At 49.6% G+C, this 27,480-nt stretch overlaps 13 protein-coding genes across 13 annotated transcripts; 6 read left to right on the plus strand and 7 right to left on the minus strand.

Annotated features, from left to right (window-relative positions):
• Window positions 1–299: 299 nt before the first annotated feature.
• On the minus strand, window positions 300–2,033 carry Aspvir_007231 (vacuolar protein sorting-associated protein 26; the record flags this gene model as incomplete). Its single annotated transcript, XM_043270413.1, has 5 exons — window positions 300–514; window positions 951–1,067; window positions 1,166–1,190; window positions 1,255–1,727; window positions 1,814–2,033. The coding sequence occupies 5 exons, from the start codon at window positions 2,031–2,033 to the stop codon at window positions 300–302; spliced, it is 1,050 nt and encodes a 349-aa protein (XP_043126348.1).
• A 2,763-nt stretch (window positions 2,034–4,796) lies between these two features.
• Window positions 4,797–5,579, plus strand: Aspvir_007232 (gluconokinase; the record flags this gene model as incomplete). Its single annotated transcript, XM_043270414.1, has 2 exons — window positions 4,797–5,042; window positions 5,124–5,579. The coding sequence occupies 2 exons, from the start codon at window positions 4,797–4,799 to the stop codon at window positions 5,577–5,579; spliced, it is 702 nt and encodes a 233-aa protein (XP_043126349.1).
• Window positions 5,580–6,353: 774 nt separating this feature from the next.
• On the plus strand, window positions 6,354–8,636 carry Aspvir_007233 (terpene cyclase/mutase family protein; the record flags this gene model as incomplete). Its single annotated transcript, XM_043270415.1, has 3 exons — window positions 6,354–6,500; window positions 6,581–8,281; window positions 8,352–8,636. The coding sequence occupies 3 exons, from the start codon at window positions 6,354–6,356 to the stop codon at window positions 8,634–8,636; spliced, it is 2,133 nt and encodes a 710-aa protein (XP_043126350.1).
• A 728-nt stretch (window positions 8,637–9,364) lies between these two features.
• Window positions 9,365–12,137, minus strand: Aspvir_007234 (uncharacterized protein; the record flags this gene model as incomplete). Its single annotated transcript, XM_043270416.1, has 3 exons — window positions 9,365–10,166; window positions 10,226–11,939; window positions 12,002–12,137. The coding sequence occupies 3 exons, from the start codon at window positions 12,135–12,137 to the stop codon at window positions 9,365–9,367; spliced, it is 2,652 nt and encodes an 883-aa protein (XP_043126351.1).
• A 467-nt stretch (window positions 12,138–12,604) lies between these two features.
• Window positions 12,605–14,209, minus strand: Aspvir_007235 (putative 2-oxo acid dehydrogenases acyltransferase; the record flags this gene model as incomplete). The annotated part of the gene is made up of 4 exons (XM_043270417.1): window positions 12,605–13,675; window positions 13,741–13,812; window positions 13,869–13,972; window positions 14,038–14,209. The coding sequence occupies 4 exons, from the start codon at window positions 14,207–14,209 to the stop codon at window positions 12,605–12,607; spliced, it is 1,419 nt and encodes a 472-aa protein (XP_043126352.1).
• A 1,060-nt stretch (window positions 14,210–15,269) lies between these two features.
• On the plus strand, window positions 15,270–16,706 carry Aspvir_007236 (phosphatidylinositol-specific phospholipase C; the record flags this gene model as incomplete). The annotated part of the gene is made up of 1 exon (XM_043270418.1): window positions 15,270–16,706. The coding sequence occupies one exon, from the start codon at window positions 15,270–15,272 to the stop codon at window positions 16,704–16,706; it is 1,437 nt and encodes a 478-aa protein (XP_043126353.1).
• A 335-nt stretch (window positions 16,707–17,041) lies between these two features.
• Aspvir_007237 (mitochondrial 54S ribosomal protein uL10m) lies at window positions 17,042–18,313 on the minus strand (the record flags this gene model as incomplete). The annotated part of the gene is made up of 1 exon (XM_043270419.1): window positions 17,042–18,313. One exon carries the CDS (start codon window positions 18,311–18,313, stop codon window positions 17,042–17,044), a length of 1,272 nt encoding a protein of 423 aa, XP_043126354.1.
• Window positions 18,314–18,469: 156 nt separating this feature from the next.
• Window positions 18,470–19,828, plus strand: Aspvir_007238 (anthranilate phosphoribosyltransferase; the record flags this gene model as incomplete). Its single annotated transcript, XM_043270420.1, has 2 exons — window positions 18,470–18,799; window positions 18,869–19,828. The coding sequence occupies 2 exons, from the start codon at window positions 18,470–18,472 to the stop codon at window positions 19,826–19,828; spliced, it is 1,290 nt and encodes a 429-aa protein (XP_043126355.1).
• Window positions 19,829–20,274: 446 nt separating this feature from the next.
• Window positions 20,275–20,604, minus strand: Aspvir_007239 (Rpo12/RPC10 RNA polymerase subunit family protein; the record flags this gene model as incomplete). Its single annotated transcript, XM_043270421.1, has 2 exons — window positions 20,275–20,299; window positions 20,402–20,604. 2 exons carry the CDS (start codon window positions 20,602–20,604, stop codon window positions 20,275–20,277), a joined length of 228 nt encoding a protein of 75 aa, XP_043126356.1.
• A 578-nt stretch (window positions 20,605–21,182) lies between these two features.
• On the minus strand, window positions 21,183–23,047 carry nar1 (iron-sulfur cluster assembly protein NAR1; the record flags this gene model as incomplete). Its single annotated transcript, XM_043270422.1, has 2 exons — window positions 21,183–22,871; window positions 22,943–23,047. 2 exons carry the CDS (start codon window positions 23,045–23,047, stop codon window positions 21,183–21,185), a joined length of 1,794 nt encoding a protein of 597 aa, XP_043126357.1.
• Window positions 23,048–23,659: 612 nt separating this feature from the next.
• Window positions 23,660–24,673, plus strand: Aspvir_007241 (uncharacterized protein; the record flags this gene model as incomplete). The annotated part of the gene is made up of 1 exon (XM_043270423.1): window positions 23,660–24,673. One exon carries the CDS (start codon window positions 23,660–23,662, stop codon window positions 24,671–24,673), a length of 1,014 nt encoding a protein of 337 aa, XP_043126358.1.
• Window positions 24,674–24,809: 136 nt separating this feature from the next.
• Aspvir_007242 (putative formamidopyrimidine-DNA glycosylase) lies at window positions 24,810–25,977 on the minus strand (the record flags this gene model as incomplete). The annotated part of the gene is made up of 2 exons (XM_043270424.1): window positions 24,810–25,320; window positions 25,385–25,977. 2 exons carry the CDS (start codon window positions 25,975–25,977, stop codon window positions 24,810–24,812), a joined length of 1,104 nt encoding a protein of 367 aa, XP_043126359.1.
• A 526-nt stretch (window positions 25,978–26,503) lies between these two features.
• On the plus strand, window positions 26,504–27,167 carry Aspvir_007243 (MIX23 family protein; the record flags this gene model as incomplete). Its single annotated transcript, XM_043270425.1, has 2 exons — window positions 26,504–26,576; window positions 26,656–27,167. 2 exons carry the CDS (start codon window positions 26,504–26,506, stop codon window positions 27,165–27,167), a joined length of 585 nt encoding a protein of 194 aa, XP_043126360.1.
• Window positions 27,168–27,480: the final 313 nt, after the last annotated feature.

The raw sequence follows: 27,480 nt of genomic DNA on the forward strand, positions 1-27,480 counted from the left end.
TATTATTTCAAATAGATCTCACTCGGGGCATATTTTTATAGATAAGGATTGCGGAAAGCGAGTGTTGCATTCTCCATCCTCACTGGGCACAAGGAGCTACTTTATTTAAGGAATCAATCATTGACCGTCAGCTACAGGGTCGGGTTTATTTGATAGCAAGGATTCATAATAAGCACAAGGTACGGATACAGTGTCAAATAGGGTATATGTACGGAGTAGAAGATGTCGCCAAATCTCAACAACTTCCATAAAAATAGAAACGTTAAGCGAGACGCCATGCGACATACTCAGCCTACAGGCTAAGCGGCAGGGGCGGATACTTTCTGAGTGTGATATGATTCGCGTCCAGGTCCGGCCGTAGCTGAGCCTTCTGGTAGGGGCTGTTGCTGCTTCTGTTGCTGAAGGAGCTGCTGCTGCTGGATCAGTTGCTGTTGAGCGATTTGAGGGGTGACTGCGAATTCGGGAGCTTGTCTGTAGAGAGTAATCTCGGACTGCTTGAAGTACCGACGGGCATCTAGACACAAGGTGTTCGGGTCAGTACGTTATCAAAACCGCAGTGGGATGCAAAAAAGGACAAAAACGGCTGGGTTTCGAAACAAAACGTATGAAATGACGAAAACCGGGGGCCTAGTGGGGCCGCCACGCGAGTATATCAACCAAGTGTGGCTTAGCGTGGGGGTTTTGCCGTTCGGAAAGAAACGACCACCATGACTGGTTCGAGTAGGCTTCAATAGCCGATCGGCTATTGAAATGTCCAGTGGGATGCCGTGGGATATTATTGGGCAGGGTGTGAACATATGGAAACCTCAGGTACCAATGCAGGTAGCAAACAACGCCTCGATAATGGTCATGCGCTTTCCATGTCGCACGGACTGCAGAAATCGATCGGGGAGATTCCGTGCCAATGAAGAGAACATTTGAACGAGCAAGTGCTTTTTCGTTCTGCTTACCTTCATCGATCAACACCAGGCTCAGATAGTATCTTGTGGAGTACTTTTTGTTGACATCACGGAAGGTGGGCGTCAGATCGAAACCACCCAGGAACAGACGAATAGGTATTGTCTCGCCTAGTCATGATCAGCAGGAAGTTCTTCTTTTTTGTTGAAGAACGCATATTGCTTCTTGTGTGGTGCCAGCAGAGCAATTTCAGTCGGATGCGACTCACCTCGCGAAGGCGACCCGTCCATGATCTATCAGAAGAACAACGTTAGCAAGCATCCCCTGTTTTGTGCCAAAACAACGGGGCTGACCTACCTCGAATCGTACTAGCGTCTCGCTCTCGTTGTACTGATTTGGGGGAGACCCCGTCGTCTCACGTCGAATAATGGATAGTTCCATGTGTTTGATCTTCAGCCGCACGAGGAGGAAATAGATCCGCCCCACGATGACATCTTTCAGGTGATACTTGGATTTGGAGTATTCAAACTCAATATGCAGGCAGTCTTCGATGCCGACATCCATCTTGATGGGGCTGTTGGTCTCCGGGGGCATGCGATAAGAGTAGACCCAGAGATCCTTCTCGCGAACCACATCTGCCATCCGCCTCGACACCGTCACCCGAACAAAGTACCGCAGCTTCACATTGATACCATTGTATGATTCGTATTGTTTCTCGACGTTCTTGAAGTTGAAGGGGAATGTCTGTGGGTGTTGCAGCTCTCCGGGAGCGGCAAGTTCCTGCACCAGCGAGAGAAATTCGTAATGGTTGCCTCGATCGTAGAACATCTCTGCTCGGCAAAATGCTTGGTCAGTTCAAGTCTCAACCACCAGTGGCAGTAAGTGCTGCAGCCTTTGAACGGGCAGGCTCCCATACCGATCGTGCCAATGAATTGCACCTTGATGCCTGTGTGTTCTAATCGCTTCCCATCCTTTGGCCGAACCGTAACAGCACCCTTCACCGACTCCCCATCCATGTAAAGAGGAACTCGCTCGCGGCGGCCCTTATCGAGCTTCACGTCGACTGTCTGGCGTTCATCGCTGTCTTCGAGCACGACGTCAATGTCGACGGGAGTGGAGAAGAAGAGAGAAGTCATTTCGGAGGCCGGGTGGCAGGGTTTAGGAAGGTTAAACCAGATTGGAACTCGTGCACACGTGAAGTACTTGCAGTCAAATCAGATAGGATCACACAATTGCCATGCCGCTTAGCTTCGCTCAAGCTTCCATCTGGGTTGTTGACCGCAGAAGGCGATCCACGACTGCCTGAGAGTTAGCCTGTCATATGGTGATTACGTAATATCACAGCATCGTAGGAGACGTTATTGCATCAACAGTTGCGTCTGTACATGCGGATTTCGTAGATTAACTGTTGAACACATACGAGTCACTTTCCCCATGGCCCAGAAAATATGAAGCGACTCGACGTCTTCAGTGCTAGGAGCAGCTGTAACATACTACTAAGTTGTTACGCGCTACACATGCTGCCCAATAAACCGCATACTTGCTCATGTCCTGTCCGTGCTAAATTGGCTAAAGAGCAATGCTCTGGATACCCACCTATCTTGAAACAGGGTCCAAGATGGAGAATAATGGGTGCAGTGTACCATCTCTTGGGCAGACAGAGTTCCTAGGTATCAGTATTGCTACCGCACCCCGCCAATGGTCGCGAAATATATTTTTGCAAAATGGAGGGTAAAGATACTACAACTGATATTTAAAGTGAATTTCAGTACGACCTGGGAACCTTCGAACATGGGGGACGCGGAAAATAATGCAGTTTCCGACAGGTTCGACTCGTCTTTGTCCTGAGCTTGACTGGACGAACGGATTTGGGCAGAAATCCGCCAGCCTACCAGTAAGGCAACTGGAAACACATTTCCGCAGCCCTTGTTTCCCCAAACATATCGTCCTCTGAGGCTGAGACCCGAGTCTCGTGATACCCGCAAAGTTCCAAGTTCCAAGTTTCAACAAGGTTTGGATAAATACGGAGTACTCAATGCTTGGAACCTGAAGATGTTGGCCAGCGAATTGTTTGCATGCAAACTGACGGGTTTCCCCGGATTGAGCCACGTCCCCCTGCAAGCCACAAGGACCCAAGATCAATCAATTAGGCGGTGGGCGACATGGCCCGGCACGTTCAAGCCATCTTTGACTGTTGAGGATGGTATCGGACTTTCAGGTTCGCTCTTTTGAACAGTAACCCTTGTTTGGACGATGATTGTCTAATGAGCGCCTATCAGGGATGAGACGCCAAAGTACCTCCTGAAGTGCGGAGTACTAGTCCGTCCATAGTGCACTCATTATCTTTGCCCCCTTGTTCCCTTTGTCCACGGGATCAAACATTGGCAGATTGGAGTGTTGTACAGCCATGCTGTATCATCAGGGACGAGTTAGAAATGAATGAGCAACACATTACAGAGTGTAGCTAGGGATAGATGCTTGCACTTTGATTGAATCCTCCCACTTTTGTTGTTGATGATATTGAAGATCTCGTAGATTGCGTGGGGGAGTATTTCTGATTACAGAGTAAATACTAGGTGTACTCCATTCGTTCTTGCCATTAATTGCAATCAATATCGAGGAACTTCTGGTCAGTAGACGGATACCTAATAGATAGATATTATGTAGAAGGTTCTTGTGTCAGGCCGCTACCTTATTCCCGTCAGCCCATACTAGCCACAGCATCCTGTTATCTGGTCCCCGGCGATCATTTTTGAGTGGTTCCTGAGAGTCTGGTCTGCATTCCCCCGTCCTTTGAAGTTTGAACTGTATAGTCTTCCGTTAGATTTAAGGGAATAATAATGGATGAAAATAACACGGGAAAATTGCTTTGCCCTGTACATGCATACCAATTCTGGTATAGCGTGGGGGGTTTTTATGATGAGTGTTTGTAACTCGCGTGTAATCGTATTATTGGCTGTATCAGTCCCGGATCCCCGGTGCAGGGCAACCTTCTTTTCTACCCGTGACATCATGAAAAGATGGGATGGCAGGGGGACGTAATTTCGTACGTATTTGCTGCTCATCCAAAAGATACAGCGTTACAATTTGTGTATAGCGATATACAACCTACTCAGCTGCTTCAATTTTTAGAATAATTTCGGATAGTACCTTTTTTTTTTTATCTTTCCATTCTGCAATGGTGAGCCTCTTCAAATGGTTAGAATAAGAAACCGATCTCCCACTAACGCCCAAGCCGGCGGAACCCCCTATCTTGTCGAATGTCCCCCACCTGTTGAATGTTTCGCTGTTTTCGCGATTTCCCCCACTCGGCTGTAATCTATACTCTGTACTCTGTAAGGCACCTTAAGCTTAGGCTATGGAGAAGCCAAACACTGTAGAAGTTGTTAGGACTTCCAGTTAAAAGTCGTCGGAAATTTCCCGTTACGTCTGTATGATTCGATATTTTTGAAACTTCAACTGGAAAGAAAACAATAGGTCAAGTTTCCCAGTTCCCTACAGAATCGGCTTTCGACATGAAAGTCCCCACAGACCCGGGTTTGATACTTAATATCCGTTTGCTGGATTTCTTCCCTTTTATTTAGCCATTACTCCCTTGTCTCTTCTCTTCTTCCCCTTATAACTTGCATGAAAGATACTGGTATTACCTTTGATCGCAATCGCTGTTCAACAACCTGGTTTGCTTCAGTTCACCTAGTTCAAAGCACTCAAGACACAAAAGCGTCACCTTCTATATACATTCACTAACCTCAACAATACAAAAGTTGGTTGAACCATCCGGCAGCGCACACCGAATTCCGTGTATCACTAGAGCGTCATAGTCTTTGTTCACTCCGCGGCTCTCTTGTGCCGTTGTTTTCTCTTTTCTGTTTGAGCCGTACTTCTTTGTTGTACACACTATGCTCTCTGCAGGGGAAAGGCCTCAACCGCCTATAAATACCAATGCGGTTGTAGATGCCTCACGGACACCAGTCACCAAAGTTTCTCTGAATCACAACTCGGCCACCTCAATGCGGTCAGAGACATCCAAAGCCGAGAATATCCAACATATCTGGGTCGTCACCGGGCCTGCGGGATGCGGGAAAAGTACCGTTGGACGGATACTGCAGAAGGAGCTGGGTCTCCCCTTCCTCGAAGGAGATGATGTAAGTACTTCTCAGCCACCGGATATTCTATCTACGGCCTTTTGCGAAATGCGCAAGTCGAACTAACAGGCATCCATACAGTTCCACTCACAAACCAACCGGGAGAAAATGGGCAATGGCATCCCTCTAACCGACGAAGACCGTTGGGACTGGCTCATCTCCTTGCGCAAAGCCGCCATCGAGGCCCTCTCCCCTTCGCAAGCCAACAACTCCCACCCTCCGTCCGGCGTCGTAGTCGCCTGTTCCGCCCTCAAGCAGAAATATCGAGACGTCATGCGCGTCGCCGCCTACGGCTCCCCCTCCGTCCAAATCCACTTCATTTATCTCAAGCTGGACAAGGACGTCCTGATCGAGCGCGTCAAGCAGCGTGATCCCTCCCATTATATGAAGAGCGGCATGGTCCACTCGCAATTGCAAGCGCTCGAGGAACCCCAGGGCGAATGGGATGCGCTGACCATCAATGCTGATGGTCCCCGGGAGGAGGTTCAAAAGACGGTTCTTCAGTTGGTGTCGGAGAAGCTGGAGGAGTACCAGTAACCGGGGTTTTCCTTTGTCTGCGTGCTTTATGATTTTGCTGCTTTTTGGCTGGGTTCAATTGCACGGATTGCATGGATCCCTTGCGCCGTCCGGTGTCTTTGGAGTTTTAGAGCTGCCTACTCATGCTTTTGGAAGCATCATGATCTGTCCTTGTCTACGGAGTCCGCATCATATCCTGGAGTTCCCATCGGTTTGATCTTTATGTCCTGTCATGGTGATCTGTCTGCTTGTTATAATTCATGTACACAAGAGGGTTTCCCTGCGTTAGGCATAGCTGATACCTTGACTAGAAAGATGATTACCCTGTTTTCTACTAACTTACTTGATTCACAGTGTTCTAAACACTGGTATTAGCGGTTGGTGGTAACTGACGTCATCATTGATAGTTCCCTTGAAGCCGCCTTATTTAGGCGCGCACTGGCGGATTCACGTCGTTCTGCGCAACTTTGCACAGCTGACTTTAGCCTTACAGGATACCATTATGATTAAAGATGGCTGAAGTTAAGCACATACGACCGTAGGGTATGGACAACGGGGCTTCCCGCCCGTTCAGCCGTACTTAATCTTCTCAGGAACCTCAGGTGTGTGTGTGTGGCATGTGATAGCCTAGACGACACCCGCAAACTAGTGTCCGGTTTGTCCGTTGTTTACCTGCCCAGCCTAGATCGGCTAGATAGGGGCCGATTGCACCAATTCTGTCCTCGCAAACAGCTGGTCTTGTGTGTTTGTTTCTCTATCTGTTCACCTTGGCGGCATTCTAAGGAGATACCTGGCATGAACGGAGTTGACAAGACGGATTACTCGCGCTGGCGGATGCTGGACGAGGATGGAAAGCACACATGGCATTATCTCGACGACGATGAAGCGGCTCGGAAATGGCCCCAAACACTCGCTGATAAGTATTATTTAGGGCTTTCTCTGGTACCTTCACCATACGCGATTTAACCTTCCCCCATGGCGCGCGGGCCCCAAGCACCAGATTCTAATTTGATATGGAATAGAATCTCCCGGACCTTCCTACTGCTACTTCACCATTAGAGAGTGCGATTCATGGCCTGAAATTCTTCTCGAAGCTACAGCTTCCACCGGGGAATTGGGGCTGCGAATATGGCGGGCCAATGTTCTTGCTTCCCGGGGTGGTGACGGAGACACCCATTCCGCCGGCCTATGCGACAGAGATCAAAAATTACCTGATTGCGCACGCGAGCCCGGTCGATGGAGGATGGGGTCTCCATTCCGAAGGCGACAGCACTGTGTTTGGCACATCCCTGAACTACACCGTGTTGCGGCTTCTTGGGGTGGACAGTGAGCACCCGGTCATGGTGCAGGCGCGAGGTCTCCTCCACCGGCTCGGAGGCGCCCTGAATGCGCCGCACTGGTCGAAGTTCTGGCTAGCAGTGCTAGGGGTGTGTGACTGGGAGATTGTTAATCCTGTTCCTCCAGAGGCATGGCTGCTGCCAGACTGGGTACCAGTAGCCCCATGGAGATGGTGGGTGCATATCCGACAGGTCTTTCTCCCGATGTCGTGGATCTGGTCTAAAAGGTGGACGGCCGCGGAAACGGACGTTGTGAGGGCCCTGCGACGGGAGCTGTTTGTCCAGCCGTGGGAGAGCATTGAGTGGGCGGCACACCGCAATGACATTGCCCCGACCGATAATTATCATCCCAAGTCGTGGGTGTTGAACTCGATCAATTGGGTCCTGTCGAATATCTGGACACCATACCTTCGACCCAGAAGCCTGGCTACACGGGCGGAAGACTGGGTTAGTAAATTGATTGACATGGAGGATTCGAATTCAGACTATGCCGATTTGGCATCCGTTAATGCACCTATGAATCTGATTGTTTGCTATATCCGCGACGGGCCCGATTCCTATTCTGTGCGTCGTCACCGGGAACGCATGGAAGAATTCCTTTGGGTGAATAAAGAGGGGATGTTCGCTAATGGGACGAATGGTGTACAATGCTGGGACACAGCGTTTCTGATTCAGGCTGTGTGGTCGGCTGGTCTAGCTGAAGACGCGCAGTTCAAGCGTATGCTGGTACAGGCACTCGAGTTCCTGGATCGACAGCAGATCCGCGAGAATTGTCAAGATCAGGGCGTTTGTTATCGTCATTTCCGTAAGGGGGCCTGGGCTTTCAGCAATCGTGACCAGGGATACGGGGTGAGCGACTGCATTTCAGAGGCGCTGAAGGCTGTTATTGTGCTTCAAAAAGAGACCAATGGATATCCACAGCTGCTTGATGACCAAAGGATCTTTGATGCCGTGGACACCTTGCTCACTTATCAAAATCCGTCGGGCGGTTGTGCGTCGTATGAGCCAACCAGGGGAAGTGAATGGCTAGAAATGTTGAATACGGCAGAGGTCTTTGGACGCATTATGGTTGAATATGATTATCCCGAGTGTACAAGCGCTGTGCTGACAGCTTTGGTATTGTTCTCCAAGCACTGGCCTGACTATCGGCGAGGAGAGGTACAGACGTTTATCCAACGGGGAGCGGATTACATCAGGAGGGCGCAACGCCCTGATGGCAGTTGGTATGGAAGCTGGGGAGTATGCTTTACATATGGCACGATGTTTGCTTTGGAATGCCTGGGATCAGTTGGAGAGACTTATGAGAATAGTGAGCATGTCCGCAGGGGGTGCCAGTTCCTGCTTTCGAAACAACGTGAGGATGGCGGATGGTCAGAGAGCTTTCAAGTGAGTACTTTTGTCAACAAGCCACTACCCCTATGCTTTGATAAAGATATCCGTGAACTAACCAATCCAGAGCTGCGAACAAATGACGTATATCGAGCATTCTATGGGATCTCAAGTTGTTCAAACTGCATTCGCTGTCATCGCACTCCTCAGTGTTGACTACCCGGATGTTGAGCCTATCCACCGTGGAGTCCGCTTGATTATGTCTAGACAGCAGCGAAACGGGGAATGGCTACAGGAGGGTATCGAAGGCATCTTCAACAAGAGCTGTGCTATCACGTATCCGAATTACAAATTCATCTTCACGATTCTTGCATTAGGCAAGTTTGGGAGAAAATACCCCCACCTCATGTAGGAGGCGGTGGGACATCAATCAATAAAGCAGTAATTATTGTGCCTTAATTCCCTTCTTCAACCAAGGGCTCCATAGATACAGAAACTGAAGTTTGGGTTTTCCCTTCTCTTGGGGCGACCCTCGATGTCTCAGACGGACCGGATAAGGACAAAGCAGTGTGGTGACATGTCATATACTATCGTATCCTCTGCATGCAGCTAGAGAGGCGGGGCCCCAGTCGGCCCCAATTCTATTATTATAGCCCGTGCCGGGCCGCCCGCGGGCCTGCAGAGGTCTAACCCAAGGTTAGTTGTTTCCAGATCCAATTTCCGCATCATGATCTCAAGTACTTTGTGCTGCTACCAAGTGAGGCAAAAGAGAGATTGATTAAACGGGTCAAGGACGCTATAAAGTCCCTCAAGCGCTAATGCTCATCCTGGTTGTTGCATGTTTTTGATTTATTTTTCTTTTATCTTGCTTCGTTAGCTATGTATAGTCAATTGACACATTCCACGCTGCTCAGAGTGCTTCATTATCTGCTGGTAATTCATCCACCTAGGTAACAAATATTCATTTTTCTCAGTGATGTATCGACTTCCACGAAGGACGGTGCACGGAAGAAGAGACTGATATGATGATATCAAACAGGGTAGACATCGAGAAGCTGAATAGATAGGCGAGGAATTATGTAGGGTCGCATCAAGCTAAAAAAGCAACATGGCTGACTCAATCTGACTCCCGCCAGTCCGTCAATAATCTTCGAGCCCTTCATCGTCTTCTCCATTGTCCTCTTCGCCATCCTCTCCACCATCGTCTCCATCGTCCCATCCGTGGTCCTCCGCATTGTCCTCTTCGCCGTCTTCTCCATTGTCCTCCCCGCCATCCACCTCAGCGTCCCGCTCAAACTGTTCGGTGTATGGATTGTATTGGAGTGAGCTGTTTTTGCAGAGAGATATGATCCAGCTTTCAAACTTCATCCTGCCATCATCGTCTTTCAGATCAATTGGGTCTTCTCCGGCAATGAGCTGGACAAGCCGACTGCCAGGATCGGGGTCAGTGCACTTGGCAGCGATTTCAATCGTGTATGATTTGGCATTCGAGCAAATCGCAGGCTTGACCTCACGATGAAAGACATAATAGAACAGTTTGACTTTTGTAGAAAAGGCCACAATGACGGGATGACCCCATCTCTGGAACCTAACTCTCGGGCGAGCTTCAAGTTTGGAAAGCTGGCGAACGACATACTGAAGAGTCCGTTCCCACTCTTCTGGAGTTTCATCACGCTCGTGGCGGAAGAATGCGTGAAAACCGCTGCACTGGAAGGGCTCCATTCCTAATTCACGGTATCCAGGGGGCAGAAGACAACGGTACAATCTGTTGCGGAGCATAGTACTGAAGAACCTTGAGTGGGGATCACCAGCGTCTCTTGCTAGCTTGGACAGGTATTGGCCCCAAGCGTTCTCGACAGCACCGAGATACGCATAACTAGGCAGATTGAAAATCAAATCACCATCTCTCTCGTTCGGAGGGAAAGACCAGCCGTATTGTTCTCTACGATATATCAGCTTTATTGCTTTTCTGGCAGATTGCAAATGAGATGTAGCACTTACCGGGAAGGACCTTCTTCTGTCTCAGACAACGTTGGGTCCTTTGGTGTTACGTCCGATAACTGAATGGCCACGTCATCCATGATACTGAGTCTGTCTGTATCCGCGACGCCTATCACAGGACTCAGTTTGAGGCCATCTGCAATTGCACGGCCAAGCCAATTCTCTTGGTACATGCTGAGCTTAGAATGGATCTTCTTCCCTGAATGCAAGTCTTCTAGGACAAAGGTCTCAGGATCTTCGCCACTCCCGATCACAGCGTAGTCATCGTTCAGTCGGAGCTTGTGATGGCTTATCTCGTGGCAGAAAGCAGATGCTTGTGCAAGGGCCAAATATGTACGCATGTCCGAAAAGTCCATGATCAATGACAAGATCTCATTGGGAAACAAAAGAGACCTTGTACCAGAAAGTCTCTTAGCTGCAGCTGCATTGAAGAAGTGATACATTAGCATGAAGGCGAAATAACCCGTTGCCGCTGGCTCCGCTGATTTATTGGAAGCAGCATCGTCGTCCTCTTCTGAAGCATCACCATCTTCTAGGGATGTGTCTTCCGGTTTGGCGTCGTGACAATCTGCTTTGTTGAGACCCTGCTGGGACTGAGACGGGCGTGTACGAGGTCCATGAGCATATCCAGAGTTCTCGTCAGTAAACTCAAATAGAGGCATGAGAGGAGACCTCCTGATATATGGCTTTCCGTCACGTCCCTTCTGCACGCGGATCAGAACAACGTCTAGGATCGAGAGTACCATGGCATAGAACTCTTCGTATCCTTGACCGAGTCCATCATTCACCACAGCTACCACTGATGCTTCTTCGACATCATTCAAATCAAGTCTAGAATTGAGGTGAATGAGAACGTTGTGAAACCAGAAGCTAGTGTTTTTCGGTGCTGATCCAGGCTCGATGCCAGGAAGGTGACTCTCATGTAAGAATCGCGGGAGCATCCTCGTATGGTAATTTTCAGTCCTGGTATTCGGAAGCAGGTAATAGCCATTTGGCCCGTACTTCGCATCGAGGACTTCAGGGTATTCGAAGAACACTTCTCCAGCTGCGAGCGACAGGACAGCGAACGCCATTTCCCTGAACATAAAACAGCTGGGCTCCCACCCAAGGACAAAGCGATCAAGGACCTTCCGATACGCCCTACACATCTGCAAAAACGTGGTCATCAGAAAGTTGATGCGGGCAGGCATCATTTGTTTGACAGCAGTGGAGGGTGAGGCAGCATCCAAGTCCAAGGGGAGCATAGTTTCAGCAGCAAAATCGGTAAGCGAGAGAAGTTCAATGTTGAGAGCTTGGCCCAAAACCTTCAAGTGGGGATCGACGTTTGGTTTCCATAAGGTATCGGCAATGATGTCCTTGGGTGTATTGTCACGCAGCTTTCTGCGCTGTCGGGCGTCCTCAGCGAGATATCGGATCCACTGTCCCCCGTGGGGTATCTTGGACAGCTTGAAGCATGCGGCATCATCAACAGCGAACATCTCCCGGTCAAGGTCTATGGTGTAAGTCCATTCAATGAAGAGGTCATTGGAGAATCTGTTCATGATCGTCTGAATTGGAGCATATTCAAGGCGGTCATCGACGGCCAGATAACTCTTTGCACGACGCTCACTGATGCTAAGATCGTCTTGCTCGATATTGACATCCACCGTGAGTATCTGATCTTCGAACTTTTGTGCAGAACGAGAATACATCTCTCTCATCGAATTTAGCCAATCTAGCGAGAACAGATATGTCAGTGGGTGTACACAGCTTCCAGAAGCATAGCGTTTCTCTTACTGCGGTAGCCCTCAGGATCAGTGGGTATTTCATGAACAATAGCGTCTCCAAGTCCCTCAGGATAGCTGTCAAACTGATTCCAGATGACGAAGTATCTGCCGCGGCAGCGGATAAAGAGAAGTCCTCTTGTCCCCATCTTGACAGTTCGGTGACACTATCAAGGACAGAGACAGGCGCTACGAGGCAGACTGAGGGTTACACTTCCTCTCACAAAGTAGCAGCAATAGTGCAAGAGGAGTACAAGCAGGAGTATCAAGTAAAAGGAAGAGGATACCGAGGAGAAAATCAGAGGTTAAAGGTTGATGAGTAGTGAGAGGCTGAGAGCTATGAGGGGTTGTTGACGCCAGCGCGCAGGCTTGAGCAAACAAACAAAGAAATCCAAACACCGAATTCAAAAGAAAATGGCAATTCACTACCAACGGTCTTGGGATAAACAACTCTTCATCGAACACAATTGGAGGACTTGGTGTTGATGGCTCAATCACAGACCCGGAAGCAAAATTCTGGTTGACCTTCAATCGCTTTGTCAGATGAACTCTATAACTACTACCTATATTTTAAAACCTGAGTTGGTATCACTGTGATGGGAGAACCGCTCTTGCTCTATTTCAAATTCAAAAGCATCAGCTCTGGCGACTCGATAAACTCGCGAACTTTGCTGGCCATTCTTGCCATAGTTGCCCCATCCACAACTCTATGGTCTGCACTCCAACTGAAATTCACTAACTCGCCCTTGGTGACCTGACCAGCATCATCAAAGACTGGTACTGTTCTTGATTTTCCGACCCCCAGAATAGCCACCTCAGTTGGTACAATCACCGGTCCAACGTAGGTGCCGCCGATGTTACCAATGTTCGAGGCAGTGATCGTGCCACCACTGAGGTCAGCGGGTGTGAGTTTCCCCTCTTTGCCCAGTGCACTTAGTCGCCTGATTTCTGCTGCTATTTCCATGATTGTCCGGTTTGCGACATCTTTGATGTTCGGGACGATCAACCCCTGTGGAGTATCCAGAGCGACTCCGATGTTATGCTTCGGCCGCATAATCAGTTTGGGCTTTTCAGGATTGCTCAAGTCCACCTTAGCGTTAAGAAGCGGATATTCGTTCAAAGCAAGGGACACAGCCTTGATGACAAACGAGAGGAAGGTGACCTTTTTGGGATCGTTGGGGTCAGATGCCAGCTTCTTCCTCAAAGCTGTAATGTCGTTGATCTTTAGCTCATCCGCATAGAGGAAGTGCGGGATAGTGAGAGAGCGGGTCATGGTCTTGAACATTTGCGACTGGATCGGTGTCAAGTTAACCGTGGTTTCTGTTTGCTGACTGGCAGGTGCCACAGAACGCGCTTCCGCTGCTGCGTCGCGCATGGCAATAAATTTATTGACGTCTTCTTTAAGAACACGACCATCCTTCCCCGTTCCTTTGACATCAAGAATATCAACATTGTAAGTCTTCAGCAGTCCGCGGACTGCTGGGGTAGCGAGAGAGGCATACTTTGACCTTGGGGTTTCAACAGCGGTCTCATTCAACTGTGAAGAGGACAACGGAGCCGATTCTGTTGGCTGTACAGGAAGAGTATCCGCAGTAACGGGAGCTGGCCGCACTTGCTCGGGTTTGGGCTCGGTGGGTGTGTGATCATCTGGATATTTGCCATCCTCAACTTCTATGTCACAAAGTGCCTGGAAAGAGCATAATGTTAGACGTGGATAGTTCTGGTCTCCCAATTGTACAAGAGCATGCGTACCATTCCTGTGGGAACAGTGTCATCTGCTTGAAAGTGGAGCTTCTTGACTACTCCTTCGTATCTCGAAGTTATCTAGATTCGTAAATTGTCAGATAGGTAAATAGCGGGATAGAGGACGATTTGCTCACATCATCGACTGCTTTATCAGACTGATACTGGCACAGTGGCTTCCACTCTTCTATGTGAGCGCCTTCCTCGACATACCACTGAATGATCTGGACTTCGGTGATCCCTGGGTAGAGAATCCGGGTGAGCAATTGAACGACAGACACGAGGGTTGCATAGGAAAGAGTATACCTTCGCCCACATCCTTCAATATTTGAGATTTTATGCCCCACAAAGGTAATGCAGCGTGGAATCTCCGTCGAGGTACTGATATTTTTGACGATAAGCTGGTTGGGATGGTCCTCTGAGGCCGAGAGGACCTGAGAGCCCCCAGAACACCTCTATTGCAGCACAAAAAGCTCATAGTCAATTATGAAGCGACTGGGAAATGAGAATAAACAAAGAGGGTAGTTTTCCAAAGAAGAAAACCGCGAGGCATCATGGAATTGTCCCTATTAGTAGGAGAAGGACTGCACAGGGTCTCTCCGCATTATTGCTTCCCATCGCCGATAGTAACCGAGCACAGCGTCACCCCACGTGATTTACTCCGCATTATCAATCGAATACCGTAGTTCGGTCCGTCTGTTCATCCGGGCTCATATACTGATATACTGAGAGCTTCAACAGACTATGGTACCTTGATAAACAGCTCGGCTTCATTCTTTCCTCCATGTATGAGCGAAAGATTGCGGCTGAATTGAATTTGGTTGGAATTTGCGAGTCAATCAGGCTGAGTTCGAGCTTGCTACAACTCAAGTCCGGCAAAAACCTGCATTCACTGAGTGCTCGTTTGATTTAGAGCAAGACTTACTTGGTCAGCAAGGATATTTTCTGCAACCCATGCAGATACTTTGTTCATTAGGTATTCAAAATTGACGACGATGATGTCCATGGTCGAGATTCTTGTCTCCACGACTAGTCTAACTACCCCTCCGTTTTCCATTTTGTGAAACCCCACCATTATCTCAGCACAGTGGAGCTGAATACGACAGTGAGCGATAACAAACCGACCACCATCATTTCGCCTATGCTGTGATCGAGAGTCTCTGAGTATCTGACTTTAATGGCAGCGGAGTTGCTATCTGTGCAATAATGCTCACTCTCCAGCTCAGGACGGGTAAAGGTACCTGTTGTCCGAACACAATATTGATGTCTCTCGGAGATGAGCCTTAGGGTTCCAGCTACCGGCATTATGGACGTGGGACTGGGAGATCGCATTGCGGAGGATCGACCCATCATTGGTGCAACCTACTCTAGCCCTGTCGCGGCCAAGCATCCCTGAGGTTTGAGAAGAGCAGGCGGCAGTATTCTCTTTCTCACTCCCTGCTCGTTCTCCGATCCATCTGGTTCATATTTTGCATTTGAAGACTGGCCTGTGCTGTACTTGATAGACCGTTCAATTTAGCACCGACTTGCTGCACATAATGGTGGCCGAACATTTGACGATTCGCAACCTCACCACAACGCCAATAACCCTCAAGCTTATTGAGCGTTTTCACACCCATAGGGATCCTCGAGATGACATGCAATTCTTGGCCAGGAATTTCACTCGAATTCTAAGCAATGTCACTCGCACCAATGAGACCGTCGCCGCGATTACTGAGGACAATGAACCATTTGCTCACGAAGAGGTTGATATTCATGTGGAACCTTTCAAGACAGTCCAGACCGAACTTCGTACATTCATTGATTCGGACAAAGAGCGCCTGCGCTGGATCTTTGAAGCCGAGGGAGAGCGTCATCAAATTCAGACGCCGGTTCCTACGACCGAGTCTGCCGGAATGAAGGCGTTGTGCGATAATCCTCGATTTCGCTTCACTGGGGTCTACGTGACACCTGAATCCCATCTTGCAATCTACTCCTCGGCCAATCTACAAGCGTGGATGGGAGAGCTCAAAGATAGCACGTTACTCTCCTCGCTGTCCATTCCAGGAACCCACAATTCTCCTACGTGCCATGTTGCGGCCCCGTCTGTTCGCTGCCAAGCGGTCAGTCCAAGCGAACAGCTTCGAAATGGTGTTCGCTTCTTCGACATCCGCGTGCAGCCTCAGTTTCCTGAAGACCCTTCCAAGGACGAGCTTATCCTAGTGCACAGCGTGTTCCCCATCTCCTTGACGGGCAACAAGTATTTTCGCGACCTGATGCGCGAGGTCAACGGGTTCCTCGATCAAAATCCATCAGAGACGCTCATCATCTCTCTGAAGCGAGAAGGCCCAGGAAATCATACCGATGAACAACTGAGTCGGATTCTGCGCGACCATTACGCTCGGCCAGATAGCCGGTGGTACACAGAACCCAAAATCCCTACTCTGGGTGAGGTGCGCGGGAAGGTTGTCCTACTTCGCCGATTCAACATCATAGAAGAGCTGAAGAATGAGCACGACGGCCGCGGCTGGGGCATCGACGGAAGCGATTGGGCAGATAATACTCCAAGCGCAACCTGCAGCAGTGGTCAACTCTGTATCCAGGACTTCTACGAGGTCCTCGAGACGAAGAACATCGACGTCAAGCTCAAATACGTAACGGAACACTGCGATCGCTCCGGCGGGCACTGTTACCCGTTCGGTGCCCTCCCGGATCCCGAAGCTAGCAAAGCGCATCCATTTTATATCAATTTCCTCAGTGCAAGCAACTTCTGGAAGGTCGGGACGTGGCCCGAGAAGATTGCAGCGAAGCTGAACCCGGCAACTGTTGACTATCTTTGCCGGAAACACAGCGATAAGGACGGTGACTGGTCGACCGGCATTCTTGTCACGGACTGGGTCGGCCACGAAGGCGACTGGGACCTTGTGCGGTGCATTGTTGGCATGAACGCTAAGCTGAAGATGAGACAGATGAGAGAGGAGCAGGAACACTCTTAACGGCGATGCTTGATTTGTGATTTCACGCGTGCCCTCATCGACCTGGGCAGCCTGGTCATGCTGCTGATCATTTCCCATCGATGCTTTATAGGTTATCATGATATGTCAATAATCCAGTTTCATATATCCACCCATGCGTAAGAAGGAAATAGATTACACCGAATCAGGGCAGAGTGGAAGGAACAATAACTGATCTCACGGAATGGATCCTGATTGACCAAAGGTATGCTATTCAAGTTCGAGGCATGCAACCACAGCGGTCTTCCGAGGAAATCTAATTGAGATAAGTACAAGAAATATTATACATGGATGACCGGACAAGATTTGCTATGTCGTTAAGATTCGTTCTTGTCACCCTCGGGACCCTTATGCTCGTCTTCCAGAACGCTCCTCCTGCTCTCGAGGGTGAAATAGAGGCTCTTGCCAGCGCCTTCCAGGGCATTCGTAATGCTAGATCCCATGCTTTGCAAAGCCATAATGAGTTGAGACCGCAAGCCATCCATACCACCTTCGATGCTGCCGACCCATTTCGTCTGGTCGACATCGAAAACCTGACCATCCACCCGAGCAGCCAGCAAGCTCAATTTCTGCAATCCATTTTGGACAGGGAGTTCATGCCACGCCGGGTTCGCCCTGCGAGTGGGAGCAGGGAAGCCGGTCGCCTTGGGAGCAAGAATTGACATGGCGGCTTTCAAGTGCTCAGGAGACACCTGTGGGATAGAAAGGACTGCGACGGGACCCACAAGAAGCGGTGAGAGTTCATGCTTGCCTTTCATGTGCACCACAGCGTCATGGGCCGCACGGGAGAGGTCATGGGTCAAAGCCGGGTCATCCTTGGATGCCGACAGAGGGATCTCGGCGGAGGTCTGTGTAACGGGGTCGACGGCTCTGGGAGGTTTGGCACTGGCCACTGTGGCCCCATCTGGGCGGAAGTATTCGACAATGCGGAGAGCGACCTCGAAGATGCTGGTCTGCACGATTTGCACCTTGATGTGAGGCGCCAGTGGTGCAGCTTGCCGTCCCTCAGCGGCAATCTTTTCATCAACCTTCTGCATGGCCTTGCTCAGTTCCCGTCGGATTGCGGTCCATTCCACCGACTGAAGGTTATCATGCTGGAAAAGAACCATGAGAGGTGTAGTGCGGATAAGCGATGTGTACTGCCGGAGAAGCTGTGATCGTCGGTACTCGGGATTGCGATGAGAGGGAGGCTGAGAAGGGGTATATCTAGCGATTGGAGGAATGGAAGTGGTCATCTGCTCAATAGATGCGGCTGGAGTCGTCGCTGTGGACGCAGTGCTTGTATAACGAGCAGTGACTGGTATTTCGAATTGACATAGGACTCTCTGGCGTCGGAACGACTGACAAATGCGTCCTTTGGCGAGTCGTAACCGGGGCGGCATCATGAATCGAAGTGTAAGATTGGGTTTTCTGAGGGTCTGATGATGTCTGTAAAAGCCCTCAAGAAATAAAGGGCGAAGTAGTTTTGCGCAATGGTTGGCGCCGATAGCCTTGGCCGATGAATTATTGAAAGCACATACAGAACTTCTCCAAAGGAACCAAAATCTGGAAGAAACAATGGCCGATGTTCCCAATTCGGTATAGACCATTGAATGGGCGGTGGAATTCTGCCAGATGTTGATGACTCCTCCGTTGATAAGTTATAAGCTGAGGGGCTGTTTGCGACTTCTCTCTTACTTTTGTCACTGCTTACAATTGGAGTCATCTTCAAGTGTCTTGAAGAGTAGAACTCCACTCAGGTCACCATGTTGTCAGCGCATGAATTTGACCAGAAGCCTAATCAGGTTTCGATCTCACCCCTACTTCAGAAACTTGCCTACCCCACTACCCAGGTCCCGATTGAAGCCTCCGAAATCGCTTCAGCATTCGCATTGATTTTTGAAGATCGACTATCGGCAATTCAGACGGCTGCTCTTCTGACTCTTTTGCATTCTACTGGAAAAGATCGCGATGCGCAGGTCATTGCATTATGTTCGCTTCGCATGAGAGAGGCAGCTCGCCAGATCGAGAAGAGCTCTTTGCAAAAGGTCGTCAATGCTCGTGGGAAGAAGGAAGGAAACTACGGGGGCGGCCTGGTGAGTGAATTGAAATTGGAGCCGATAGCTTGACGGCCTTGCTAATTCGACAATTCTGTTTTGTTCTAGTGTGATATTGTTGGGACCGGTGGTGATTCACATTCTACATTCAACATTTCGACGACTGCCTCTATTATCGCCTCGCCGCTCCTTATGATGGCCAAGCACGGCAACCGCGCGCAAACTTCATTCTCTGGCTCTGCCGACGTCCTGAACGCGATCGCTCCAGTTCCCCCGAAGATCTCCGCAGTTACTGCCGAGAACCTTGCCCAAGTCTACGAAGCGACGAGCTACGCGTTCCTGTTCGCCCCCAATTTCCACCCCGGTATGATGTACGCTAATCCAGTGCGTCGGGGCTTGGGCCTGCGAACTATCTTCAATCTAATGGGCCCATTGGCAAACCCAGTCGACTGGGCGCTGGAAGCGAGAGTGGTTGGTGTGGCTTATCAGAGCCTGGGGCCCGTGTTCGCAGAAGCCTTGCGCACCGGTGGGGCGAAGAAGGCCCTTGTTGTCTGCGGTGCGGAGGACATGGACGAAATCAGTTGCGCGGGTTTAACAAACTGCTGGAAACTTACGGAATACCCCAATCCCGACTACGAAGGCCCCGATGAGGAGTGTTCCTGCGACGAGAATGAAGATGTTCCCCGGACTCTGGTCAAGATAGAAACGTTCCAGCTTCACCCGTCTGATTTCGGTCTGCCTATACACCCTCTGAGCGCAGTCTACGGTAGAAAGATGCCGAAAGAAAATGCAGCCAAGATCATGAGTATTCTGCGAAACGAGCTACATCCGGATGATCCCATCCTTACATTCGTCTTGATGAATGTTGCCGCCCTCCTGGTGATTTCAGGTCTCTGTGAAGCCGATACCAGTAACATGGGCCCTGGTGATGATGGCAAGGTGATCACCGAACGTGGTCCGGGCGGTGGTCGCTGGAAGGAGGGTGTTCGACGAGCAAGATGGGCCGTCGAAAGCGGTTCGGCACTTAAATGTTTGGAACAGTTCATCGAAGTCACAAACAGACTTTAACAAAACTGTCCACTGATGACGCAGGGTTATGTGTGATGCCTCATGCCTTCCATTTCGGGGTTGTTTCTTTAGTTCTTTGCTGGGACTGCTTAAGTTGGATAGATCAGGTATATACTGGGTTACGAAATTTTGGAATAGTTGTGGATTACTCAGAGAGCATATTCCATGTGACGGAAATTCAACACCGTCCGAACGGGGTATATTTTAGCATTGAATCAGGTCGGACTGAAAATATTTGTGATTATAGTATAGGGATGTTGCTAAACATATCTGCTGGCTGTCGTTCTCAGCGCTGCCTTTGCAGAACGTCAGGCATGCCCGCAGTTCTCAACTTTAAAATAACCAACTCCAAAGCGCCGCAGAATGCACATCACTGTCGTAAAAAGGACGAGACGGGCCGAGGCCCTGCAAATCTTTGCTCTAAACACTTCGTCGTGCAGAGTCCTTTAACGAGCTTCGAACTGGACCATTCTACTCAGAAAAGGACAATTAGCAACCGTCCCATAGCAAGGGTAGAAATCAAGCATCGGCACACGGACGAAGCTCGACTTCGCGGAGAAAGTGCAGACTCACCTCTTCGTTCTCTCCTTGTAGAGCACACGGTGACCGCAATCCTTGCAGCGGATCTGGTCGCCTCTCTTCAGGGAGACGCGCGCATTGCATTCGCCGCACAGATAGGTGACGACAGGCCCATCCATCGAGCCAGCGGTCATACCCTCGGTGCCAAAGGCATTCTGGGCGCCGAGAGAGGGGACCTGATAAGCTTCGCGGGACATGGTGATCGGAGGTGATTTGTTCGAGGTCGTCTTCTAGGCAAATAATATATCGCTGGCGAAGGTATCGCTTGAATGTAACTCGAGATGTAGAGTGATTGAAAGGCGAGTTGGAGAGAGTTCAGGCTTGGGATAAGCACTTTTTCTGCCAAATGGTCTAGGCTGCTTTGTCATCCCGATCGAAGGTTCGGGGAAATACGCTAGCTGATTCGGGACTAGCGCATTTACACCTCAGGTACCAATCTACCACATGTTTAAAAGAGGTACTCCGTATACCTTTTTTTTTGTCTGCACTCGAAGTATTGAATTCAAGAGTTTGATCCATGACCGTGGTAAAAAGCTATGGTGGCATGCTTTACCCTGATCTATACGTCTATGAACTTCCTATAGCTATCTTATGGCGGATAAATCCTCTCAAATGCCCAACAAACCTCAAATGAGAAATCTATAATGAAAGGGTATCTCTCCAAATGCGTAGTATGCAGGCAGTGATGCAAAAAAGCGCTCCTCCCAACAGCAAACTGAAGGGTATAAATGATATATGCAATGTTCTCAGACCGAACCACACAGCGAGTGCGGTATCACCAACCACCTCCGATCTTTCCTGCCAACTCAACAACACGAGCAGTCTCGTTGGGCGCATTCTGCGTCTTACCCACGTCGCTCTCCACTTCGCGATAGGACGTGTACGCCAGCTGGGAAAGGGGTATATCAATCTTCTCTGACCAATACTTCAAGAACTCATGAATCTCGGTATCCCTTGACAGGACAGAAACCGGCTCGGCCGTGACAGATCCCTCGCTATCCGAGTCCGCAGAGTAATACGCCTCATCTACCCGGGCAAGCCAGGCGCGCTGCTCATGCGGCGTGGGTTTCGACGCAGCCACAGGAGCTTCAGCCAAAGTCTCTTTTAGTGCATTCGGAGCAGCTTCCCTGGCATCTTCAATTCTTATTTGCCCACCCCCATTGGTACAACCGCCAGGACACGCCATGACTTCAACATATGCATAGTCAGTGCCTGTTCCAGCAGGGGTTGCGTTCCTTGACATGGGTTGTCGTCGACTTGCACTTAAAGAAGTTGCTTGTGGCTTGGCACCTGGAAGCCTGGACACGCGTGCAGGTTTAAGCTTTCTGACAAGGTTTTGTATATTCCTGAAGCCGTAATACCGAGCCGCCTTCAAAAGAGGCTCGTCCCCAGACGACATGAGCACATATTCCACAACATCAGCATTGCGCCCACGCTGTATGACAACCTTGCTGCCGGGGTTTCTGGCTTGGAAGATTTTGAGGACGTGATGAAGATAGCCTCCAGATGTCCCCGATTCGACTGTTTGACCTGACGAGCTCTTAGAGAACAAGAATGAGTCCAAGGCTTGGTCCGGAAACGGCGTGGAACACGACGCGGGCAACGCTTTAAGTGGCAAATTGGGTAGAGAGAGCCCCCTAGCAGAAGCTAAGGTTAGCAGCTCACGGGTGGTTATGACACAGTCAACGTCGCGGACGGGTGTTGTCTGTGGCTCAGTGGAGGCTGAAGCCCATGCGATGTCGGTGAGCTCTTCCCGGCTTGCCTCGAGCTTCTTGTCGAAGCATGGCATGATAGCTAAATGCCATATCTGAGAAGGCGAGACCCCAAGCGCCTTACTTAACACTGACTTCAGAAACGTGCCGGTCAAAGCCTGAGGAGACTTGAGGCGAGATAAATGAGGAAGGATGAAAGGGTGGGTTTTCTCAGCATAACATATCCAGCCGGGGCAAGCGGACGAAAGGATTGGTCGCTTGGGAAGGCTGCCCGGTTCGGTTGATGATAAAGAACTGGTGACCTCGTCCGCTGTCAGAGCCAACACTGCTTCACGCATGATGTTCGTGTCCACAACCCATGTAAACCCATTGCGGTGTCTTCCACCAGTTCTGAGACCATGAGGGCCCATGAGAAATTGATCAATCATATATTTTGCCTCCCGCTCGGTGATTCCGTACATGGCAGCCAAGCTCGCCCTGACTTGAGGACTGACGCTAGCAACAAAGATGCGACGATCGCCGTCTGCTGACTCCACATTTTGCGTAGCTCTTTGATCGCTTCCAAAACCCAACGGCAATTCAGGGTACGAATCAAGAGTATTGAGAACCTCCGTATGTGATTGCAAGGATATCAACACTGCTTCCGCAGATGTGACACATCCGGAGCATGCAAGACAGTCGGTCAATGAAATCTGAGCCGGGGGAAGGTTTTCCGGTTGAACTTTGTCTTCCTTTGTCACTTCATAGGGATTCTATAAAATTGGAAATGAGCGTTAGCCTATTGGCTGATAACGACAGATGATTGGTAAGATAGCAAACATACCTCCGACTGAGATTCTTTCTGTGGTAGACTCTCAACGGGCTTGATGCAAGCAACCCCGGGAGAGATGAAATCGTTCAAATCGTCTGCAGAAAGGATTGCACTCATCGTGGCAGGGGTTTTTGGCTGAGCTCCCCGCTATGCGATAAGGACGAAGAAGAGCGCCACCCAAGAAGTATAGATCTCGCAGCGTTCTTTGAGCCCGTCTTCACTGTTGTAGCTGCAATGCGACGAAAATAGCGACAAAGAAAACAGTAGTGAGGGGCTGGTGAACAGCTTGACCAAAGAAGCGCTCTTTCAGAAGATAAAAGAAAAGAAGCCGACAAACCCAAGGGTCTTTGATAGAAAAGTAGGCTGTTTAGTAAAGCCAATCTTGCGCTTTGTCATGGCAGCCGAAAGTGGCGACCAACTTGATTTGCTGCTCCACCCCGCAATCGGCGCTGATAAGCTCACCGCCCGCGTGCTCAAAGAAGATTCCGCCTGTTTATGCTCCTCGTTCAGGCGGTTCTGCCGTTTCTTTGTCTAGTAACCTCAGGCTGGTCCAACACAAGACGCAGGTTTGCGTTGCTCTGCTCTGCCTGGCTACTGGCTTGGGATTCGATTAAGGACAGCGAGAGTAATAGACATATATAGTTTAGGAGAAAGTCTCAGAATCCGTAACATCTAGTTTCCTAACTTTCCGACTACTCCCCTCTGTATATTTTAAATTTCCTACCAATCATGGCTGGTGCGCCAGCCGATGGGTCTAAGCAGCCAGTAACTGCCAAAGCACAACAGAAACGGCGCGCAAAAGTCGAAGAGGGTGAGCCTCAAGCTTCTGGCCCAAATGACTCGAATGACCAGCAAGAAGACCAACGGCCCGCAAAGATACAGAGAACCGATGAAGGCGAGGAAGACAGCAGAGCGAGGAGAGTGCGCCTGATAAGAGTCGCCCAGGAAACAAAGACCATCATCCCGACGATATTGACGGTGACGCCTGAGGCTCCGCCCGATGGGTATAAATATTTGCTCGATGAATTGCCTCAGTTGGATCAGAAGAATTGCCCCAATGTCCGCACATTGGTCAAAGTTGTGGAGGGAGACACCTTCAACACCGCGATCAACCTTGCCAATGCCGCCCAGTTCCTCGATCATGAGGATACCAAACCTGTCTGTATCTTGAACATGGCGAACGCGGATCATATCGGGGGCGGTTGGGAACAGGGAGCAATGGCTCAAGAAGAAGAGCTCTGTTTCCGCAGTAGCCTCAGCTTCACTCTCAAAAAGGAGTTCTATCCCTTCGGTAGCCTTGTTGCGATCTATTCACCGACCGTTGTTGTTTTTCGGGAAGACACGCGAAAACGACATCGCTGGATGGACTTGGGAAAGCCCGAGTGGCTCCCAATAGTCGGTGTTGTCAGCATAGCGGCAGAGGTGGGACCGGCTGTCATGATTGACAATTCCAAGAAATATCGGTATGTGAATGCAAAGGATCGAGATCTGATGAAGGGCAAGATGCGCCTTGTGCTGCGCATTGCTGCGACACATGGCCATCGGAGGCTCGTTTTGGGCGCCTTGGGTTGTGGCGCGTTCCAGAATCCCAAGCATGACGTCGCGGATTGCTGGTTGGAAGTCATGAAGGAGAAGGAATTCAAAGGATGGTTTGAAGCAATTGTATTCGGCATTGTGGATCCAGGTCATAGAACAGGGAATTTGGGTATCTTTCGAGAGTGCCTCGATGGAGTGAAGTTGTGATGAGATACTAGGGATATCTTCGTTTTGTGTTTCTCGTGGTTATGTTTGAAGTTTAATATGTTCAAGATATGTATATGAAGAACGGATGGAATTGCGTCGCTATAAGTTCATACCTCTGCGTGTAGAAGAAAGGTCCTCATTTTCTGAGGCGCGTGGATCGTCGTCTCCCCTCCGGCTTCGATTCCTCCTTGATTTCCACTGCATCCTCAGATTTTCTGGACCGCGATCCATTTTTCTTCGATTTGGGTTCCTCCTCATCGTCATTCACATCCTTCTCCTTTTTAACAGCTGTTACTCGCTTTCGTTTAGTCTCGCTCTTAGTGCTATTGGCATCCTCGTCGCCAATATCTTTAGCAACGGGGCCCGTTTTCTTCTGAACACTTGGCACAACTGCGCTCGTTCTACCTCCGACAGTCAGAAAAACAATCTTTTCACCATTTGGCAAGACCGATGGCTTGTTCTTCTTTCCCTTGCCCCATCGATGCTTGAACAGCCAGTGGTCAGGGAATTTCTCGGAATCGGCGAGCAGATCTACCGACGTGGTACAAACATAATGGATGGAAGAGTGAAGCTGTTTGATCTGCTCATCGTTCAGAGTATTGCTATATTGCTCCGGGTGTATCTTGGCATGATACAAGATCTCATCACTGAAACAGCCGTCAGCTTTTTAGGCTCATCAAAGCGGCAGCATACGTAGCTGTGTAGCCCTACCCCATCCAATTACCAATCCCACTGATGTTAGCCTGATCCAGGAGAAGGGCCTTGATGGGAACCTTTCTGCTCCTGAGCTTGTCTGCCAGCCACTCTTCCGTGACGGTGTCTTTATCAGCCACCGGGTCCGGACCATTCTCTTTGAGTGGGCTATGTTTGCGGATCTCGTCTGCAGGACAATCCACAAGTCGGATTCGACTTAATCTGCGGAAGTCGACGAAAGCTGCCTCGGTCTTTGGGTCCCCGTCTGTTTCCAGCAGGAACTTCCAATATTTCGGTGGCCATTCTTTATCTTCGGGTTTCTCGATGCGGTAGTAGTATGTGTCGGCGTCTCGGATCTTAAGCCAGCCTGCCATTCCGAAATGCATCACTGCATGAGGAGGTTCGTTCATGATGAGCCAGAAATACTTTCCTTGTTGGCCTGTGCCGACGACCTTTTTCCCTTCCATGGCGTTTTGAAATTCAGAGGCGCTGGTCCCAACTTTCCCGTAGACAATATCATCGTTCTGAGCAGAGACCTTTGTGAGAGTCTTCCCAACAAGGTGTTGATCGATAAAGTGAACGATGCGCCAGACTTCAGCTAATTCTGGCATGGCGGCTGAAGGACCCCTAAGGAACACACCTGTTGATGTATATGCAGAATTATTGGTTTGGATGTATGATAATGATACTTGAGGTCTAATAATAATTACAATGAAAAACGTCAGCTTAAGTGAACACGAATATACGAAGGTGTTATGAGAGACGCGTCGATGGTCACGAAGTCCCGTGATCCATAGCTCCCTACTCAATTGGGATTAGCCACTATCGATAAGAGCATCAGTCGTTGGATTGCCGCAGCCACCTTCAATATCCAGACTCATCCTTACGTCTTTCGGATTGAAGAGTGTTCAGTCTGCCACATTATTAGACTTGGAAGATCTCACTGTTTTTGTGTACTTGAGGGCTTTTCGAATCAAGAGGCTCATCGTCATTCCCATATCCCGCTCTTGTGCTGCTGTACAAGTCAACCTACAGCTTACTCCCATAGGTCTGGTCTAGCTCTACAAACTGGAGTGGTTTTGGGCTCTTCCTACTTCGGGAAAAGACGGTGGATCTGCACCGTCTAGGGCTGGTGAAATGTCTGGGGCATCATCGACATCAACCCCACAATTGAGTCCTCAGTTCTGCTTCAATGAGAGGGTGCTTTTAGGTACTTGATGCTCAGCTCACGATCGCTCACAACTACAGTAGAGTAACATCACTGACGTCGCCTTCTCTGATTCGAGCAGATTTTCTGCGGCTTTCTAGGGCGACCATTGATGACTCCATTTCGCAGAATCTCAATGCCCTGATCACCCCGGCCCGGGAGGGGTTTGATCCCTCGTCAACTGCAATCCGTCAGACGGACTCCAGAGCCGGAAGGCCGATAGATCCCGAAGCATGCCGGAACTTCAAAGACAATGTCCTCTTTCAGTCATGGCAAACGCGATCCGACGTACTGAACTTTTGCGCTGGGGTGGCGACCAGTCCCGATCCCGACGATCCGGATCTTATTCTTCGACAGGCAGAGTCGGCAAAGGAACGGGAAAAGATTGTCGATGAAAGATTGGACCCTTACTCTGCTCGATATTTCCCGAAAGAGCTGAGAACAGAGTCGCTTGCGAACTTGGTTCGGAACCAGCGAACAGTGGAAGAGATCATACGAGCGCGAACCTGGGGCGCGGTTACTGAGAGGTGCAGTGACTCGGCTTCGACCTGGGAGGAGGCTTTGAACAATTGGCGCCAGAGGAAGCAACGGTGAGGGTTGTGAACGGCGCCAACAGAGACCGGTATACTTACGCCGAAAACATGAAGGATACTCCCCCATTTATTATTCTGCTGGCATAGCAGATGTTGATATGATTCGAGATGTTATATCCCTTGATGTATATTTCTGTATATTATACTTGCATATCTCAGGCGTTTGGTATCAAGACACAAGCTATCTCAGCGCCATTATCAATCTCGACTTGTCGGATAACCCATAAAGCCAGGCATATGCCCAAAGAGAACAAAGATACGGTAGCACGACAACGGACTTTAATTTGTAGAGGATTCCCTGGGCCGCATATGCA

Source organism: Aspergillus viridinutans (genome assembly GCF_018404265.1).
Source record: "Aspergillus viridinutans IFM 47045 DNA, scaffold_5, whole genome shotgun sequence".
NCBI classification, from domain to species: domain Eukaryota; kingdom Fungi; phylum Ascomycota; class Eurotiomycetes; order Eurotiales; family Aspergillaceae; genus Aspergillus; species Aspergillus viridinutans.